Genomic DNA, 19,696 nt, shown 5'->3' with positions numbered 1-19,696 from the left:
AAAGCAAGGGTAACTCATCGATACATCTAAGTGTCCATTTCTCCCCCCAAATTCTTGGGTGGTTCCATATAAATAGGAAGTTTCTAAAAAATATACGAGTTGCTAAAAAAGAATGAGTTTGTCAGCTTTGGGACATGGGGTGACGAGATGGCAGCTGATAAAAGGTATTTCCTTTTCCTTGCGCGATGTGCAACTGTCTTCCTCCCTGTAACCAGGCAGACACTGAAGACAGTTGATGCAGGGGGAAAAGACTGACAAACTGACAGAGCAGCAGCAAACAAACAGGTAATAGAACAACAACTGACCAATACTTACCAAGATTTCCTGGGATAATGAACTCCTAAGGATATGCTCTTCTCAGCAATTGAGGATTTGGGGAGATGAACTCATGAGTTGCTTCTCATGTTAGAGATCATATGGGGGGTGGGGAGATTCCCATCCTCAACATCAGAGGAAAGGATTTCCCCTCTCCTGACTCAGATTTTTCAGAAAAATGATTATTTAGAAAGTGAGTGAAAATTAAACTCTGCACATTTCTCTGGGAAGTTCCAGCAAGTTCTATTTTACTTCAAACACAACTCAACCTAGGCTCCTGTGTTCAGACCAGCTTTTTCATCTGAAGTGAAATGCCAGACTCAAGACCAGAAAGTATAAGAAGCCTTATTAGACCAGTTGTTCAAGAGGGGCCATTATTAAAACTACGTTTGCCAAAACAAATCCATGAGGTTTTTTTTAACCTAAAAAAACAACCTCCCTCTTTTGGCTTCCCTGCCCTTTCTTTGTTTTCCTCTTGCAGAAATGAAAGCCCATCTCCACCATACCCCTCTCTTCTCTGGGTGCCAAAGAAACCATGTTAGAAACCATGTTGTCTTCTTGTTTCAAGAAAGCAGCCACATGTTAGACAGTAGTGTGTTTTAATTCATTTTGAAAAACAAACTCACACGATTGATTCTTCAGGTCCCCTTACTTGGACCTGACATACTAGAGCCCAAACAACTTTGCATAGTTACATTAAACGGGGTCTGTGCTGCAAAGTCACTGGGTGCAGGTAGCAGTGAAACATTCCCAAGACAATCACTAGACATGCAGAATGCCAGCCAGAAGCATGGATCACTTTCAGGGGTCTTGCCGTAGGGAGCATGAGGCTGTATTTTGTGTGCTGTATAAGGTAGGCCAAGGGAGCAAAGCACCCCCTATTTCTCTGAACCTAAAGGGGTGTCTTTCCAAAAGAAGTGTCTTTTCATCCTTAAACTTCAGAGCAAGATACTCCTCTGAGTTGTATGGGTTGCTTCTTGGAGAGAGAAAGCCAAGCCACCACGAACGTGAAAGCTGGCTGACCCCTCCCTCCTCATTCCTCAGTGTGGAGAGAAGATCTGCCATTCACCCCATGAATCCGAAAGAATCCCCCCCCACCATCCCTGGGTATAAGCATGGATGCAGGCCAAGCAAGCCTTGGACACCCAGGCCTGTTGCATTGTAGCTATGTTGGTGTATCCCATGTACAAGGTGGAAAAGTGCTTTGTTTCTCTACCTGATCCAGCTGGGGGAGGGGGTCTCTGGGGCTGCCTGCCTAATGACCCCTAGCCCATGTGCTTATATTGGGATCGATCCCTAGGGATCTGCACCTGGTTGGCCGTCATTTTGTGGTGGATGTGGTAAATTGCCAGTGTTACCACAATGACGAGGCCTAAGATGAGTCCCAAAATCAGGGGCAAGGTTTCCTCCAACTGCTCTCGCTCATCCACTGGGCACTTATGCTCTGAAATGGGAAAGAAGAAGAAAGTGATCAGCTCCTGTCAAGGTATTTTTAATCACAAGTCCTCCTCTCAAAACTAAAATCCTTTTTAGTTGGAAATGGAGGTGAAAAGATTTCTTGACAAACATTCGGGGAGATCTTTTACTTAGACATAATGTTTCTCTGACCAATGATAAGGATGTACCACTTAATATTTCTACACACTGTAAAATTAAAAGGCATCAATTAAATAAGGCAACATTCAGTCACTGGATTCCTAGCAGGTGCCAGTGAAACACCCAGATGATTGATTTACACTTTCAGAGCTTCAGCGTTAAACACAACCACCATTTTTATTGCTGGCTTAATTTTTTGACTTTTTATTGAAGTGTGTGTACACATAGAGAATTGCACACAATATACAGCTTTCAAAAAGATTGAAAATAACGAGTGTTCATAACGATATGAAGGCACTGGAACTCTTATACCTCCTTGGTGGAAGATGGTACAACTACTTCTTAAAACTGTCCAGGAGCTTCTAGTCAAGGGAAATGTACACCTATGTTATAACCCAGCATTCTAATCCTAGATATTTACCTATGAATAATGAAAACATATGTACACAAAAAGACTTGAGCACAAATGTTGATGGACACTTTATTCAGAATAGCCTAAAATGGAAACAACCCAAATGTCCATCAAGGTGGAATGGAAAAACAGACCTGTCTATTCATACAATGGAATATTAGTCAATAATAAAAAGGCATGAGCTATGGCTACACTTAACACAATGGAGGAATCTCAAATACATTATGTTGAGTGAAAACTCTAAGATGCATACTCTAGGAGCACATACTGTATGATTCCATTTGGTGAAGTTCAAAAACAGGTAAGTCTATGGTGATTGAAATCATAAAAGTGCTTACATATGGGGAACAGGAAAGGGAACTTGCGGGTGTGATGGAAATACCCTTTAGTTTGATCTAGGTAAGGGTTACATGGTTGCAAGGGGAGGTAAAAATGCATCAAGCTAAATACTTCAGATTTGTTCATTTTAGTATGTGTTACTTATACTACAATTTTAACAAAAGAAAGTACAGAAGTTGATGAATTTTCACAAGTGAACGTCCCATGTAACTAGCACTTAGATCAGGAAAGAAAATGTTACCAGCACATTGGCGCTGATTCTATGTTACACCCTTACCCTCAAGACAGTTTAATAACCCTATGCTTCCGTTTTTACCTAGAACCAGAAAAGCAATTTTTGGAGAAACCTGGGGATCACACAGTTTGTAGATCAGAGCAGAAGTGCATTCTTAGGGGGATACCTAGGTGGCAAAGCAGCTGACTCTTGATTTCAGCTCAGGTCCTGATCTGAGGGGCCTGGATCGAGCCCCATGTCAGGCTCTGTGCTCAGTAAGGAGTCTGCTTGAGGATTTTCTCTCTCCCTCTGCCTCTGCCCCACCCCCACTCTCTAAAATAAATAAATAAATCTTTAAAAAAAAAAAAAAAAAGCTTATTCCTAAGAAACCAGGAGACATTTGCTCAGGTGCCTTTGCTCCTTCTGGGTAACTGGTAGCCTTTTCCCTGAACTTCTGAGCCACAATTAGAGAAAATAGGCTTTGATATCTCTTCATAAAGACCAAGTTTTTAAGTCAGGGTGACATAGTAAACATTTATTGAGCACCAACTGTGGGCCAGGCTACTCCAGAATCCACATTGACACGGTCCTTCCTCCCACCCTCTCAGCCCAGCAGAAACGAGTATAAGGTCAGAACCTCAAGAATCTTTTCTATTAAGTAGAACCTAGAAGACTGCAGGCAAACATACAGCTTTGTAAAAGCTGTATACTTCACATGCTTGGTTTCTAAATTAACTTCCAGTTCTAAGAACAAAGATTGTTTCATTTAATCCCCATGGCAACCCTATGAGATAAATAGTATTGTACCCATTTTACTGATAAGGTGGAGTGAGGCTAAGTAATTTGCCCAGGGGAAATGAAGCCCCAATCTGAATTCCAACAGCCTAACTCAACAGCACAGCAGGGTGGCACTTAGCAGAAAGGAGCTGGGGGGAGAGTTGGGGTCAGGTCCATAGCAGACCTGAGCTACTGGCATTTAAAGGCTACAGAATCACAGGGTGGGCAGGAAGGAGGGCTTCTGGGCTCCATGGCTCTACATACTGCTCACCTAGGTATGTTCAGTTTCTGAGAATTTAGTGGGGTACATATTTATTACTAAGAGGTAGGAGGGTACTTTTGGAGGGGATGGATAAGTTGATTTTTCTGGATGGTAGTGATGGCTTCATAGGTGTATTCTGAAGTCAATTTTTTTTTAAAGATTTTGTTTATTTGACAGAGATCACAAGTAGGCAGAGAGGCAGGCAGAGAGAGAGGGAGAAGCAGGCTCCCCGCTGAGCAGAGAGCCCAATGTGGGGCTCCATCCCAGGACCCTGGGATCACGACCTGAGCCGAAGGCAAAGGCTTAACCAACTGAGCCACCCAGGCACCATCTGAAGTAAATTTTTATCATATCATACATTTATGTATGTGCGGCTTATTGTATTTCAATTATAACCTGAATAAAACTATTTAAAATAAATAAGTAAAAATATACATTCATACATTTCCCAACTGAAAAAAAAAAGATATTTTTACAAAGAAGATTTTTAAAAAGACATTTTGGCAAATTCAGGGAAATGTTAAGGACGCATTATTAGCACCAAACTGAAACTTTCTCTCTTGCAACCAGAGGACTAAAAAGAATTAGTAGGAAATTTTCTTTTTCACTATAGTTCAGCTCTAAGGAGTCCCACACTTTGAGCATCAGCCTGCTGTCCAATATACCCATTTCTCCAGGGAAAAATCCAGCTGTTGTTACAAGGTGTACCAGAGACAGCTATGGGCCCAGAACTCCATACCCAGAAGACTGATTTTTTCCCCATGATACCATATTGCCTCTTTAAAGAGAAAAATGAGTAGAAATGGGGTTTCCTGGTGCAGGGATTTTGTTAACAACAAAGGCTATTTGTTTTCCTCATAACAACTGTTGCCTGTGTAATGTTAATGTAGACTGTGGCTTTCTTCATTTTCTATGTGCTCGTTGCAAACTTAACGCCCTGATATTCATAACGTACCCCTTTCAAGCACACCTGAGCCTATGCTAATGTGGTCAATTTGGGAAAGCACCTAGGTCACCTAAGGATGGGGTCTGGTTGCCAGGAGAACTAACCTTTTGATCAGACAGTTGGAAATTCCAGTCCCACTCCCTTGATTTACAGGAAGGAGAAAGTGGCTGGAGTCACTCGTGCCTATGAAATTCTCAATAAAACCGCAAAGGATGGGATTCAGAGAGCTTCTGGTTGGTGAACACATGGAGATTTGGGCAGAGTGGTGGGCTTGGAGAGAGCATGGAAGCTCCACCCCCTTGCCCAATGCCTTCCCCTAGGTGTCTCTTACAACAGCCGTTCCTGAGTTCTATCCTTTTATAACAAACCAGTAATCTAGTGAGTAAAATGTTTCTCTGAGTTCTGTGTGCCTCTCTAGAATTCAAGGAGAAGGTCATGGAAACCTCCAATAGCAAGGTGATCAGAAGTCCAGGTGATAACGTGGACTTGGAGTTTGTGTGTGAAGTGGGGATGGGGAGCAGTCTTGTAGGAAGGAGCACTTAACCAGCGGCATTTGATGATATCTCTAGAGAGACAGTGTCAGCAGTAAGTTGAACTGCAGAACACCCACCTGCTGTCAGAGAATTTCTTAGTGGTTGGGAAAAACATCCACACATCAGAACTGGTGCCAGAATCATACTGCCCAAAGTATTATCTTTAAATGGATAATAACTCTGGTACAGTTATGGGGGGAATGACATCTCATATCTCATCCTTTAAGGAAGGCACTGGAGAAAAGCATAATGTATTCTGACAAAGAATATTATGGTTAAAATACCATTGTGATTGACTTCTTTTTTTTTTGTTTTTGTTTTTGTTTTGTTTTAATTTTTAATTTTGTTTTAATTCTAGCATAGTTAACATATAGTGTTATATTAGTTTCAGGCATACAATAGAGTGACTCAACAACTCTATATATTACTAAGTGTTCATCATGACAAGTGCACTCCTTAATCCCCGTCACCCAGCCCCCCACCCACCTCTCCTCCAGTAATCATCAGTTTGTTCTCTATAGTTAAGAGGCTGGTCTTTTGGTTTGTCTCCTTTTTTTCTTTCTTTGTTTGTATATTTCTTAAATTCCATGTATGAGTGAAATTGAATGCTATTTGTCTTTCTCTGAGTTATTTCACTTAGCCTTATAATTGTGGTTTACTTCTTAAGAAATATTTTTTGTTGTCTTAGGAAAAAACCTGAACTAAACACACCACAGAAAGGGGTATATAAAGGGAGTATTAAACTATAATAATAATAATCATGGGAAAATAATAAGTAATAATAATTTTAATAATCATGGCATAATAATCATGGGAAATAATAATTGTTATTATTATTATTATTATCATGGGAAATAAGGGGATGCCATGGGGTCCCCTTAAAAATGATAATAATAATCATGGGAAAATAAGGGAATGTCAAAAATTATCATGAAAAATACTGAATCCCCATCTTCAGCCACCCATATCTACTAGGGGGTCAAATAAGGGGAAATTAGTGTGTCTGCCATCCCTTATCCACCATTCCAAAATCCACAGAGCTCTGGACATCCAAAGTACTCTGTATTACCCATTTGGCAGCAACACTGGACTTGAACCAATGTCATGATGCTCATGATTCTCACTGTACTTCGCGAGAAGTTTCACCAGTTTATCCAGAGGGAACAGAGTATATTAATATATTTGATTACAGGACCTGCCTGGACTCTTCTGGGCTTTTCCATAATATATGGACAATACTATAATATTGTCTTCCTAAAATCTAAAATCCTGAAGTCTGAAACCCATCTATACCCAAGGGTTCTAAATGAGAGGCTGTGAGCCCATAGATCATAGATCACACTCTCCACTTTCAGGCTCAAGCTAGTGTTTTCAAACTCTGCTTCTGACCCAGAGTGGGGGAAAAATGTTTTACACTTCAACTCAGAACACAGATATATACACATAACTAAAACCAGAACTTCACAAAACAATATGTCTCCTGACCTTGTGCATCTAACAATTTCTCCATGCCGGTCTATTCTCTTTCACTTATAACGGTACTGGCCATGACCCACCTAAGACAGGAGGTGCCATCTTTTTTATACTAGTAATGATGAAACCATCACCCTTTTTCAGAATCCTGCTTACAAATGCAGAAAAAGAAAACACATAGGACTACAAAGGAAACAGATACACTGAAATTCAGCTATCAAAATATCTTTAAATAAGTTGGGAGAAAGTCATGTGTGTACTCCTTTATTAGTACACATACTGGCTGGGGTAAAATAATGAGAAGTAAAGAGTAATGAGGAGTATCAAAGTAAATGCAAAGTAATGAGAAGCATCACTGTCACTTTGCAAGATCTGCACCCATGAATGTGGGATAAAAATATCTATGATTTCTCTTGGTGACAAGGTTACCACTATTTATTATTAATTAATTATTACCACTAATATTACTGCAAGTTGTTATTTTCATTTATACTTGAAGGGGATATGAAAAATTGGAAGTTGGTAAAAATAAAGATGCAATTTTTTCCCATTAAAATACACACACTCCAGAAAACTATCCACAGCCCCTATGGAATCCAGGATTAAGATTCTGTGCAATAAACTGACTACACAATCCACAGATTCTAAAACAAGGAAGGCCCTAGATCTCTTGCCTGGGAGAAGAATATTCTTTGGCTTTGCCTACATTGAATCTGGCTTTGGATGCTCAGAGCCCCCTAACTCCCTGTTCATCTCCACAGGGTTTGGGGTCCCTCATGCCTCTGCCCTGGCTGGGTTCAGGGTCCGAATGTCATATGGCTGGAAAAGACAAGAACCAGTCTAGTCTAGTCATTGGGAAGAACCAGATGAAGACAGAACAGCAACAGAAGGGTAATCTGTTGCCAGTTGTCAGTGGCCAAATAAGATTCCCTTAACCATAAATCTAATGGCCTCATGAAAATCCTGATTCCTTTCAGGTTCTGTTATTTAGTCCATGTTTTTATTTATTTATTTATTTATTTATTTAGTATTCATTTATTTGTTTCATGACCACCATTTTTTGTGTGTTGGATGGTTTGATGACCATCTCAATGTTGTATTTACTCCCAGAGCTGTCCAACTATCAAAACTCTTCATTGCATCCCAAATGGACAGCACTGAAATGGGCAGTGGGCAAAAAAGGCAAGCTGCCTGCTTTTTTAAGCTCTGTTAACAGCACAGACCGTTCCTGCTCGAGGAAAGGACAAATCTTTTCCTGGCTGGGCTTCCTCCACACTGACAGGGCAGCTGGAGGGAGGGGCTTACCCCTTTTCCCATTTTCTCTGGACTGGCTCTAGACTCCCATAACCTCAGCAAAATGTATTTTGTATACTGAGAGACTGTTAGCATGAGTGGGCTTTGGCGACCCTTGGCTGAAGACAAGCAGATCCTCTCACCAAGATGTAAGCACTAGCAATTAAAAAAAAATGATAATAAAAGCAATTATCGAGAGATGCTACTGTGCACGAGGCATATGGCATGGCAGGGTGAGCTCATATATCCCAGTACCTAGGTGCAGCAGACCTAGACAGTGTCTTATCGCCTTGACATTCACTAGTCCCACATATTCCAGCAGGTTTTGCCTACAGGGCAGGTTAGAAGTCTAAGAAAGTCTACACCGCTCCCCAACCCCAGCAGCCATCAATGATGGATGAGAGTCGGTGGGTAAATGCCATTTTCCCACTATCTCAGGCCAGATAGTAGGAGGTAGGTTCTACACTCCCAGAGGTTCCAGCTGTGTGAGCCCCAGCACCCACAGTGGACACCTGCTCGTTAATTCTCCTGTTACTGGTAGTCTTGCTTTCCTATCTCACCTCCCCAGCGTCCTATCAGTGCTTTCTAGAATCACCTCCTAAATAAACCACTTGCTCTTACATACTTGCATGGGATCTGCTCTTAGGAGAACCCTGCTTGAAACACTGTGTTCCAGGACAGCACCAGGAATATTGAATTCTACAAATGGCTTAGCTCCAAGGCCCCACATGAGGGCTTCACATCCCAGCCCTCGACATAGTTCTTAGCAGTACTTAACAGGATTATCTCCCCCTCGATGTTTACCCAGGAGATCCTGAGGAACAGCCACCCAGGGTGACCCATTTTTTGGCTGGTGATGCTAAGTAAGCCACAGGTCTATACAAGGCTCTGAATCAGCATCAGCTAAACCTTCCTGCACTTCAGGTGAGGTGTGACAGCTAGCCACAGGGGGCTCTACTAGGGACTGGTGTACAGAGCAAGGTAAGGCACGTTCATTACCGCTAAAACACAGATCTGGGTAAAATACAGATCAGGTGGCATCTCCCAATCACGCTGTTAGTAATACTAATAAAAAACTCACGAATTCAGGTGACCTGACACCCTTTGTAAAGGCGCCTCCCACGTTCACGTGTTTATTATAGCTGCTCAGCGGGAGAAGGTGAAACTCTGAGAGGATAAGAGCACAGGATCTGATCCCCAAAGACAGGCTCTTGCCCCAGCCCCAGAAGCCACCAGGAGGGCCGACTTCCCCAAGAACCTCACTTCTCTGAGCCTTGGTTTCTCGGCAGTAATCTGGGATCTCAGCGCCTTCTTTACAGATTTGTTGGTTAGTTTGCTTATTTCTCCCCCTCGAGAACTGAAAAGGGACCAGCCTCTATGTGGTCACTTTTAAATGCCTGTTAAACCTGAATCTTTCTTAAAGGGGAACAGAGATACCCTCTGCGTTCCATATGTTTCTTCTGTGATTATGCATACGTAAAATTTGCCTTTCATTCAAGCCATTACAATTCTCAGGCTAATTTTTTGCCTATCAGTGCAGCATTCCTCATCCCATCCCAGCCAGAAATCTTCTAGGGCACTCAGAGGGACGCACTACAGGGACTTCACTGTGGAAGGACACGTTAATCAACCCCAACCTCGAAGCAGGAGGTGCCTTGAACTACAGGCTGGTCGTTGGCCATGAAAGTGTGTTGGTTACAGAAATGAGTCAAAGTAGCCTCTGTGTATCGGCCCCTAGGTGGTCCATTGCTTCCCTGCAGGCTGAGACCATTAGTTCGAAAGCCTGACATGCCCAACTCAAATTTTTACACATCTAGTTATTTAAAAACCAGCCCAAACAAACACATCTTCAGCTACTTGGAGCCTGCCTGCTTTGCATACCAAAGCTCACCCACCAGCTATTACCCATTGATAAGCTAGGGCCTTACAGGTATAAGGCCTTAGCTTCCCCTGTCCCTCGGAGCTCTCTGACGCAGAGACTCCTTACCATGCTGCTGAGCCATATCACCTAGACATGTAAGCCTCCTATACCCCCCAGGATGTCCTTTGCCCTTCTCCCCTTCCAGATGGTGGTCCCCGTACGTCTCCCTCTGGACAGTCTCGTGCTCTGAGCAGCTTCCCCTCTCATGCAACCCTGTCCAAGTATCACCAAATCAAGCTTGTATGTTACTGCCTCTCCTTGATCAGCTCAAGATCCCTCAAACGCCCTACAGTATTCCAAAGATCAGCAGCATCCCCATGGAGCTTGCTAGAAATGGAGCACCTTGGGCCCCGCCCCCAGACCTACTGAACCAGACTCGTCGTGGTAACAAGATCACCACAGTTGTGCACAATGCAGCCGAAGATCCGTGTGCACACTGCAGCTGGAGACGTGCTGGGCTAAGAGAACTCTGAGGATCAGGGTGGTAGCCAAGCTCAAAGCACTAAAGGGATTTATGGGATAGAGATGTCAACTTCTACTGGAGCTGCTTTCAGCCCCGTGGGTATCCAGTAATCCATTTCACTGACCCTTCCTTGTTTTTCTCAGAATCTATTAAGCAGGCAGGTGTGAAATTTGAGACTGTCAGTATGGCCCCCTTACACAGAGAATTAAGTCTTTCGTTGGAAACCCTTTGGCTGAAGGTCCTGCGCACACCTGCCAGCCACAGGCACAGACCCCTGCAGAGCTTGCACACGTATAACCAGATACTGTCGCCTCCCCCACTGGGGTAGGGGCAACACATCAGAGCCTCCTGAGTTCCTATTCTGGGAAAGGGGAGGGGCAAGTGCCAAGTCCCAAAATAGCACCCCACAAGGAATGCTTTGGATTCCACCAAATCAAATAAAATGATCTCTTACAAAACACAGTGGGGGGCAGGTGCTGAGAGGCACAGATGGGAGGAGCGAAAAACAAAAGTGCCCCTGCTACACAAAGGCACAGGGATCCAGTGACTGATTCTGAATGAGGCTTGCCTCCTCCCAGGAGCGGGATCTTTGAGCCCCAGGGCACCCTACAGGAGGGGACATCCTAATTATTACCCAGAAAAGCCTGGGTGAGACAAGTACAATTGGCTGGTGCTTAATATGTCTGTATTTTAGAAAGTTCTATATGCTTACAAACTCTTGAAGTCTATCCAGCAACCGTGCCGGTCCAGGACGGGGAAGTGGACAAAAACTGTTTTTCAAACAAAAGATGCCCATTAAGGCCATGCCATGAACTTCACTGATGTTCAGGAAAATACTTCGGGCCCTTACTCAGTACTCATTTATTTTCACTTTGCATAGGATCCCCCACATCGATGAGATTTGGTTTCTCAGTTCGAAAATGACTGTAAGAATCAATGTGGAAATAACGGAGAATGAGTGAAAGTGAGGTTGTGGGAAGGACCTAAAGGCAACCATCATAGCACTAGTAGCACCAAAAAGTAAGGACATGCCTGCGAACAGCTAACCATTTGTTTGCTTGTTTGTTTGTTTACAAAGAGTAAGTAGAGACTATACAAAGGCCCCTTATAAACTCAAAAGTATCTATTGGAAGGACCACGGGGACTGATTCTACACAGTCCAATATGTTCCTCCTGAATTCCTGGTCATCAGTAATAATAGCTCAATTACATTTAATTATAGTTAATATTTTCAGTTTAAGAAAGACACTGACTGTTACATTTTAGAAATACTTCCATAATCAGATTTTTAAAAAATGTAATGGTTTTGATACTCAGAGTTTAGTTTTACTTTTTCTGGAAGATCCATTAAAATGGAATGCTCCATTCTTCCCTAAGTGTGTGGAAGTAAGTGTTGCACTGACTTAGAAAATATATTAAATTCTGCTTCATCTGGCATTCAAGCATTTGGAAGTCTCTGTTAATTGTGTCCATGGCTTCAGAATATCAATTCGGCCACATTTCCCTGGGCATCTACAGTGTGCCAAACACTGTATTAGGTGGTAAAAATACAAAAATAAAGAAAGAAGTTGGGTCTTCTGTCAAAGACTATTTAACTTAAGAATGCTCAAGGGGTCCTTAATCATCCTGGTAGAGTTGCGGTAAATTGTATTCAGTGTACTTTGAGTTGGGAGGGGAATTTTATGAAAGCTGGATTCCCCGGGAAATGATTTAATGATTTGTGTATGATACAGATGGGGATTCCCTGATATTCCGTATATACCAATGGTTGTATTCACCTGGGGACCCCCAGCCCAAAGGAAGGTAGCCATAAAGCAACCAGAATCTCTCCCCATTTCTTAATGACCTTCTCCAGACAAGAAAGAACAAATGAATTTAAAATTTTACTTACCCTACATTTGCCCAGTGTAAATTGGTGCTAGATTCAGATAAGCTACAGAAATGTGCCCAACCTCTGGAGGGCTGCAGAGAACCAAGAGAATGTGGACATCCTGAACCTGCCCAGCTATATCCTGCCTGACCCACCTTCAGAGACCAGCAGAGACTGAGAAGAAGCCCTTCCCCACACCCCAGAAGGAAAAGATCAGAGACCCTCCCTTCCCATAACCTCCACGGGGTTCCTCCCCACAAGGGTGAGTGTTGGAGGGGCACAGGTTTTCCTGAGTCTCTCTGTCTCTCTGTGACGTGTGCAAGTGCGTGCAAGTGCATGCGTGCACACATGCACACACATCGACTACATTCTAGCCACATGAGAAAAGACTGGTAAAACCTACAGCTGAAAGTGCATGAGATAACATGGAGAAACTGAGGCCTCCAGAAGCAGAGGACCTTCTGCAATCCAAGGCTCACTACAGAAGTACTTGAGATTTCAGCTGCTTTTTCATTGGGAAACTTGCATCAAAATTATATACAGGTTTTCCAAATGGACCCTGTTACCTCTCTCTCCATCAGGGTTCCTCTTTGGTAAAGGATGGGAGGAAAGGAAAGATGAAAACATAAAGAAAGGGACGGAGGGAGCAGGGAAGGGAAAGTGAGAGAAGAAGGAATGGAGAGAAGGAGGAAAGGAAAAGAAGCCATTGAAGGAAGTTGATACTGTTCCTAAAATATTACAGCGAAAGGAAGTGTCATGTCAGCCTAAAGAAAATACAAGTAGTAACAGCCTGGGACCCCCGCAGGTCCCTTTCCCCATGATGTCAGCCTTCCCTTGGCTCCAGCCTTCTCCTCCCACTGCAATCCCCACCAACCTACCTTCACTGAAGACAAAATCAGAGATGATGTCAAAAGGCTGGATGTGGACTGCGGACAGAATCATGGTGACTGTCTTCTGTGGATCACTGGAGGCCAGTGAAATGGATTGCTGAGCTTGACACTCATAGGACTTCCCAGCTGGGGTGACCAAGGCAGAGAGGCGATGGGAGTTGGCCGTGTGCTTCCCAGCTGCGGGGAAGACCCAGAGCAAATGTTAGGACCTGCTTCCTGGCAGAATGCTAACCTCCTAATCTCCCGTGCCAGAGAGCTGGCTCCTGACTCTCAGCTCCAATCACCATTCTAATCCTCTGTGTTGCCTTGCAGGGGCTGGGGCTCTGCACAGAAATCAAGTGGTGACAAAGGACAAGTACACCCATTGTTTCATGAGCTCCTTAAACACTGATTAGAAATTTTTTGTCTGGAAGAGGAGAGTGCTACCTAAACATCCAGCTTTTTTTTTTTTTTTTTTAAACTATCTAAACCCTGACAATGGAAATTCCAAAGAAAGAGTGACTTGATCTTGCACATTTCACACTGGTCCACACAGAATAAAATACCTTCCTCAACAAAGCAGGGCTAATCACTGGTGCGCTGGGCAGATGTCTTGGTACACACATATACTCTTTGGAGGTCTGCCACCTTTTTCTCTTTTTCTGGAACATGTTTGTGGATTTTGTTTTGTTTTGTTTTGTTTTTTCCTCTTTTCCAATTTTTTTTTTTTTTGCAGGGGTGGGAGGAGGCATCTACTGTAATTGGGAGAAGTATTTGAATTGATGAAGAGAAGAAAATGCTTTTTACTATAATGATTAAAACAGGTAGAAAGGGAGAAATGACATGAACATTCTTTCATGTGCTCAATAAAAATCTTTTCCCAACCTAGATGCCCAGGTGATGGAAGGCCTCACTAGGAGATTAGACCGTTTACTAAATAAATAAATAAGTTAGGTAATTAATTAATTCAGGTGTCATCTTTGATGGTGCCTGCACATGGGAACTTTATTTGGGGAATGGCTGTTGTTCTTGCCACGATATTTTTGGAGGATCTGGGTGAGTTGTGGGAGTGATGGGAAGGAAAAGCTAATAAATTAGGACACGTTCAGAATCCGCTCTGGGGTGACTGCAGTCCGTGACAGAAGATGGAGTGTGAGCCCTGGGGACAGGAGCAGAAAGATACTGAAGGCTATCAAATCCTGAGTAAGAGAAGTCACACGGACCCTTTCAAGTTTCCCGGCATGAGAAGAAAAACCAGGGTGCAGGAAAAAAAACCCAGCTCTGCCCTTCTCCGTGCTCCTTTAAAGGACAAAGCATAAGACATCGTCCTGAAGCAGCCAGGAGATGACAGGCCCTCCAGAGACGGCTCATCCAGGATCAAGCTATGGGTGACTGGGTGACCGGCTGGTCCTTAGGTTCCTTGCGCATCTACAAGGCCTAAGGCCCAGGGCACAGACGCACTGGTGCTCTCGCTTCCTCTGCGTTGGCGAGAAAGCCCAGGGCTGGTGAGAAAGCCCAGGACAGACGTGGCCTGGGGGTGCAGAGTAAGGATCAGTTTCCATAAAATTTCCGAATCTCTCCAGGGCTGTGCTCTCTGCAGTGCCCGCGGTCTCCCAGTCTCCCTTCCCAGCTCTGAGGCCTCTACTCACCACTGACTGCGTCTTTAAAATGGGTCTTCTCCGAAGAGTCGTAGACAAACTGGACCTTGCTCAACCTCCACGTCGCCTCGGGTCCCTTGGACGCGTTGTGACTTTCCTGCCGAGCGGGGGAGTCACGCGTCACTCGCCCCCACCGCTGCTCGGTGAGGAAACCGAGGGGCGGCCCCCGCCCACACCCACCCCGAGGCAGCACTGCCTCTGAGCGCCCAGCTCCGGGTTACCTTTACAAACAGCATTTTGAGCGCATAGGCGCGATCCACCCAGAACACCTGCAGCTCGGATTCGTTGTGGCCACAGCGGCCCTTCACCTCCGCTCCCCGGGTCAGTGAGATATCGGCCTGTTCCGTGATCAGCTGGGAATACAGACGCCCCGCACCCCCTCAGAGAGCCCGGCCTCCGTGGGGCTGTAAAGGGCAGTGCGTCCAAACTCGCGGTTGCACGCCTGGGCGCTCCTTTGCGCGCGCGCTCCCAGGTCCGGGAACATGCGGTTAGATGCTCTACGTGCAGACCCGGCCGTTAGGGAAGCAGAGAAAGGGGGTTTACTTTCAAAGCAGGCAGGGTGAGCAGAAGGCGTTACAAGCCGGAACCCCCATGCAGCATTCGGGAACAGCCTGCAGGGGCGCAGAGGGGAAAGGCGGGCGACCCAGGTCTTCACGGGGCCTTGAGGGAGGGTGCCCTTCGCCCCTGGAGCCCTAGGAGCAAGCCGGGAGGGAAAAGGTTCCTTACATCGACATAATTGCTGGCCCACACATCATAAGGGACAATAAATTTGGCTGCGAACTCGGCCATGAGACACGTCGTCCCATTTTCCCGCACCACAAATATATCTTTTTCAGGGTTAGTGGAAAGGCCTGAGAGATTTTCCACTTCTTGTTCTGCTGTGATTCGAGCCATTGTATCTGCGGAAAAACAACCCCCCCCCCAAATCCTATCGATTCCGGGCTCAGCAAGCCCACGCGTCGTGGGCACAAGGATGGAAAGATCGTGGTCTGCGGGCTTTGGGGTGATAAAGTTCCTTGCCTGCTGCTGTGTGCTCTGCGAGCCGTTTCTCTAACCTAGCGCCGACAATTTTAACTCCACTGCTGCTAATTTATAATAAAAATAAAAATTAAAAAAATGTAAAGTCTTACTATTTTGTAAGGCGTTTTTCCTTCGTCTTAGGCTTTTAAACCGAATCTTTCTTGCCAATGCTCTGACCCCACGAAGCAGGCTCGCATAGCTTTGTGTCTGGGCTGTGCGGTACAGGTGTGTGGCCCTCTGGGGAATTCCCTGCCACTGGCGGGAAGGCCCTCCACCCCCGCCCCTCTCAACCCCCAGAAAGAAAATAGCAAAATGTAAGGGCCACATTTTGACCTTAAGCTACTGGTTTTACTCTGCCTGTTCTATTCTCAGCAAATAGTGCACCGTGTCCTCGCGGTCGCCCAGACACTACTCACGGAACAGCATCAGGAGAACTCGAAGTTTGTAGACGCTGGGAAAGGTTCTTCTTCTGAGATCCATGCTCGCCGTGCAGAGAATGAGGCCAGATGTGCTGCTGCAGAGGCCGCCCGAGAGGGAATCCCTCAAAGTCGCCGCTGGAGTGAGCCGGGGTGAGCGAGGGGCGGGGGCACCGAGAGGGAGGAGGGAGGGAGCGTGTGTTCTCTGCGCGCTGGCGAAGACTTGGTGGCGGGTGCCGCACCGACCCGTGCAGGCTGAACGCGAGGCGGCTCACTGCGGAGGAACGGACCGCGAGGTGAGGGAGCTGTCCACGGCTGCGAGGACTGAAAGGGATCCGTTGTGTTGCAGGAGTGATTGTTGTGCCTTAGCTTGCGTAGATAGCCAATGAGATTTTGGGGGGGCTAAAATTTTCCCTGAGTCTGTTTCCTGTTCTGCAATTGCATCTGCAAAGATGATTCTGTCCGGAGAAACTTAACAGCACTCTCAGACTTATTCAATATCCCTACCAGGTACAGTTATTAGGTGGTGTAGATATCACATCCCTGGAGTCCTGGCTTCTGAAAATGCATTTGGTTGCTGAAAGAAAATGGGAGAGCACAAATTGTTGCTGCCTTGGGGGAGGAGAAGTAGGCAGAAATAGAGAAGGAAAATGCTATGGCAACAGTTTCCTGCATTTGGAGACATCCCCTTCTCTCCTCTGCTCTCAATGAGCTAATGGGTTTAAAGTTAAATTGACGCCTCCTTAAATGAGGCCGTCAGTTAGTGCAGTAGTCTGGCTTATTTTCTGTTAGTTTTGCTCTCTGACTGCATGAGGGCTATAAACTCTGGGGTCACCTATTCTCAATATACTGCACCGTTTCTGCCAAGAAGAATGTAAGTGAACCAGAAGGTTGTGAAGGTTCTTTAGGACCTCTTAGGACAGTAATGTTATATAGTTATGTAAACATACACACAAGCAGATACTACTCTACAGCCTCTAATGGGATGAAAAAACAAACACTACTGGGCTAATTCCTATATTTACATAAAATGGTAGCTTGCTTTTTAAATTTTTTTGCTTTGTTAGTCAGAATGAAGCTTTTTCAACAGTAAGCATGTTGTCCTCATCAATTTAATTGATGTTCAAATATTTTGTGTCTTACAGGATATGTGATTATGTGAGTAATTGGTAATACAATGTCATAAAATAAATAATGTCATATTAAGGGGGAAATTGCAAAGTATTTTCACGTGCATTGCCAAATTTGATTCTCCCTACCACCTTAGAAAGTAGGCAAGGAAAGATATGCCTTATTGTGGTTGTACCTTCCCAAAACTGAGGCTCAGAAAATTAAATGACCTTCCCAAATGTCACATGGTCAGTTAGAATTAAAATAGAAAAATCACATGCTTTAACTTCATAGAGATCATCTTCATTTTTCCTTATATAATACTTTGACTACAAAATATACCATATTTTTATTTCCATAAAATCCTTATTCAATGACCAAATAACAAGCTGAAACCCAAATCTCTATTTAGATCAATAGCAATTCAAATTATGAAGTAATATTTAAATTGATACTCTTTTTTATATCATATTTTTACCTGTTATTTTATATTTCACTCAAGCATATCTCAAGAACTTTGCATAAATGTTTATATACAGAAGAACTGAGGCCAAACTGTGATTGATAAAAGTCAATTATTATTAGCTATGATTGGAATTTGCAAAATTTACATGCCTTACAATTCTTCGTGTTAGCACTTGTTATTACACATTTTCCTGCAGTACTGTAAAAATTTTAAAAATGAGTCACATGTAATTTATAGTCTCTATCCCTCCATCTTTTCCTCCAGTACTTTAATGAGGAAAGAAATGGAAAAAATTTAGTCCAAGATTCATTATTTATTATTTTCATGACCTTTTACAGATTATCATTTTCCTCAATAAAAAATTGGAATAATACCTCAGGAGATGGCTGGTTGGGCCGTATAATATCATTCAAAACAAATGACAGATTAATTTAGTCATAAACATTAACTGAATACCTACTACTTGCACTATGCTTCATGCTCTGGGAGCCCAAAGATAAACAAATACCATTATCCAAGCAGAAGAAATGTCTGTAAAAGATTATGACAATTTCTCTTGTGCTACATTATTGCAGATGTCCTCATTTATAGGTTGTTAAGAGAGCAACTGAATTAATTGATGATTATCTGCTTTAATAAGAAAATACACATGGGAAGTAACATGGATCAACAATCTTAAGCTGTTGTAGTTGATTATTGATTTCATTTTAAATCAATTGGTGGTTCCTTTGAAATGGTTTCTTCATACATGACATAAATGATCTCTTTGTTGACACCAGAGAGTGCCTAAATGAGTTAAAAGAAAAAAAGGAGGTAGTTTTAACCCTTTCTTCCTGGGAAGATTATCCTCAAAATGTAATTAAATTTCCTTTTAGGTGTTTAATTTTAAAGGTAGCTTACAAAAGACCCCGTAACTTATTAAGCTATCTCCAGTGAATTTTATGTTACAATAAGAATTGAATCATATTCCCTACAACTTTCATCTACATTAATTAAATAACTTTCTAATCATTCTCTTATTTTCTTTTTTTTTAAGATTTTATTTATTTATTTGACAGACAGAGATCACAGGTAGGCAGAGAAGAAGGCAGAGAGAGAGGAGGAAGCAGGCTCCCTGATGAGCAGAGAGCCCGATGTGGGGCTCGATCCCAGGACCCTGGGACCACGACCGAAGCTGAAGGCAGAGGCTTTAACCCACTGAGCCATCCAGGTGTCCCTAATCGTTCTTTTTTTAAGACTTATTTATTTATTTCAGAAAGAGAGGAAGCATGAGAAGGAGGGGCAGAGGGTACGGGAGAGAGAATCTCAAGCAGACTCCGTGTTCAGCGCAGAGGCCAAGGCAGGGTTTGATTCCATGCTTGTGAGATCACGACCTGAACCAAAACCAAGAGTTAGATGCTCAACCAACTGCACCACACATGTGTCCCTCTAATCATCCTTTAAAATATCTTTACTTCTTTGAAATCAACAAAGAGGTGATAAAGGAGTAAAACTTACCATTAAATAATATTTTAAGATAGTAACAATGTTTTCCAAAATTTGCTTCATTCTTCATTTTTTGAAGACATAAACATAAACACGTACACTTGTGTCAATAATGGTTGTGTCATTTCCATCATTGCTGCTGGTGGTCTAAACAAATATCAGAAGTAAGTATGACCTAAGCATGTTGCCTTTGGAATCTTCTCTAGATTCTCTGTCCTTCGAAAGATTCTTTTCAATTCATGTATTTCTTTATTGAAT

The 19,696-nt window shown here is 43.5% G+C and overlaps 1 protein-coding gene across 1 annotated transcript; it reads right to left on the bottom strand.

Moving 5' to 3' along the window:
* Positions 1–899: 899 nt before the first annotated feature.
* On the bottom strand, positions 900–16,517 carry LAMP5 (lysosomal associated membrane protein family member 5). The gene is made up of 6 exons (XM_080814015.1): positions 16,378–16,517; positions 15,668–15,840; positions 15,163–15,294; positions 14,933–15,038; positions 13,293–13,481; positions 900–1,759 (listed from the first exon to the last, which is right to left on the bottom strand). Exons 1-6 carry the CDS (start codon positions 16,439–16,441, stop codon positions 1,581–1,583), a joined length of 843 nt encoding a protein of 280 aa, XP_080670141.1. The 5' UTR covers positions 16,442–16,517; the 3' UTR covers positions 900–1,580.
* Between the last annotated feature and the right edge of the window lie 3,179 nt (positions 16,518–19,696).

This window comes from Martes martes (assembly GCF_963455335.1).
Source record: "Martes martes genome assembly, chromosome: 9".
NCBI classification, from domain to species: domain Eukaryota; kingdom Metazoa; phylum Chordata; class Mammalia; order Carnivora; family Mustelidae; genus Martes; species Martes martes.
This window is presented reverse-complemented; position numbering and strand designations above follow the sequence as displayed.

What these genes read in the sequence shown, in the direction of transcription:
- LAMP5 (XM_080814015.1), bottom strand. Translation starts at nt 16,441, where the DNA reads ATGGATCTCAGAAGAAGAACCTTTCCCAGCGTCTACAAACTTCGAGTT. An exon ending in GGGCCAGCAATTATGTCGAT is followed by an intron (nt 15,295 to 15,667) that starts GTAAGGAACCTT and finishes CTGTATTCCCAG; the next exon opens with CTGATCACGGAACAGGCCGA. An exon ending in TCAAAATGCTGTTTGTAAAG is followed by an intron (nt 15,039 to 15,162) that starts GTAACCCGGAGC and finishes CCCGCTCGGCAG; the next exon opens with GAAAGTCACAACGCGTCCAA.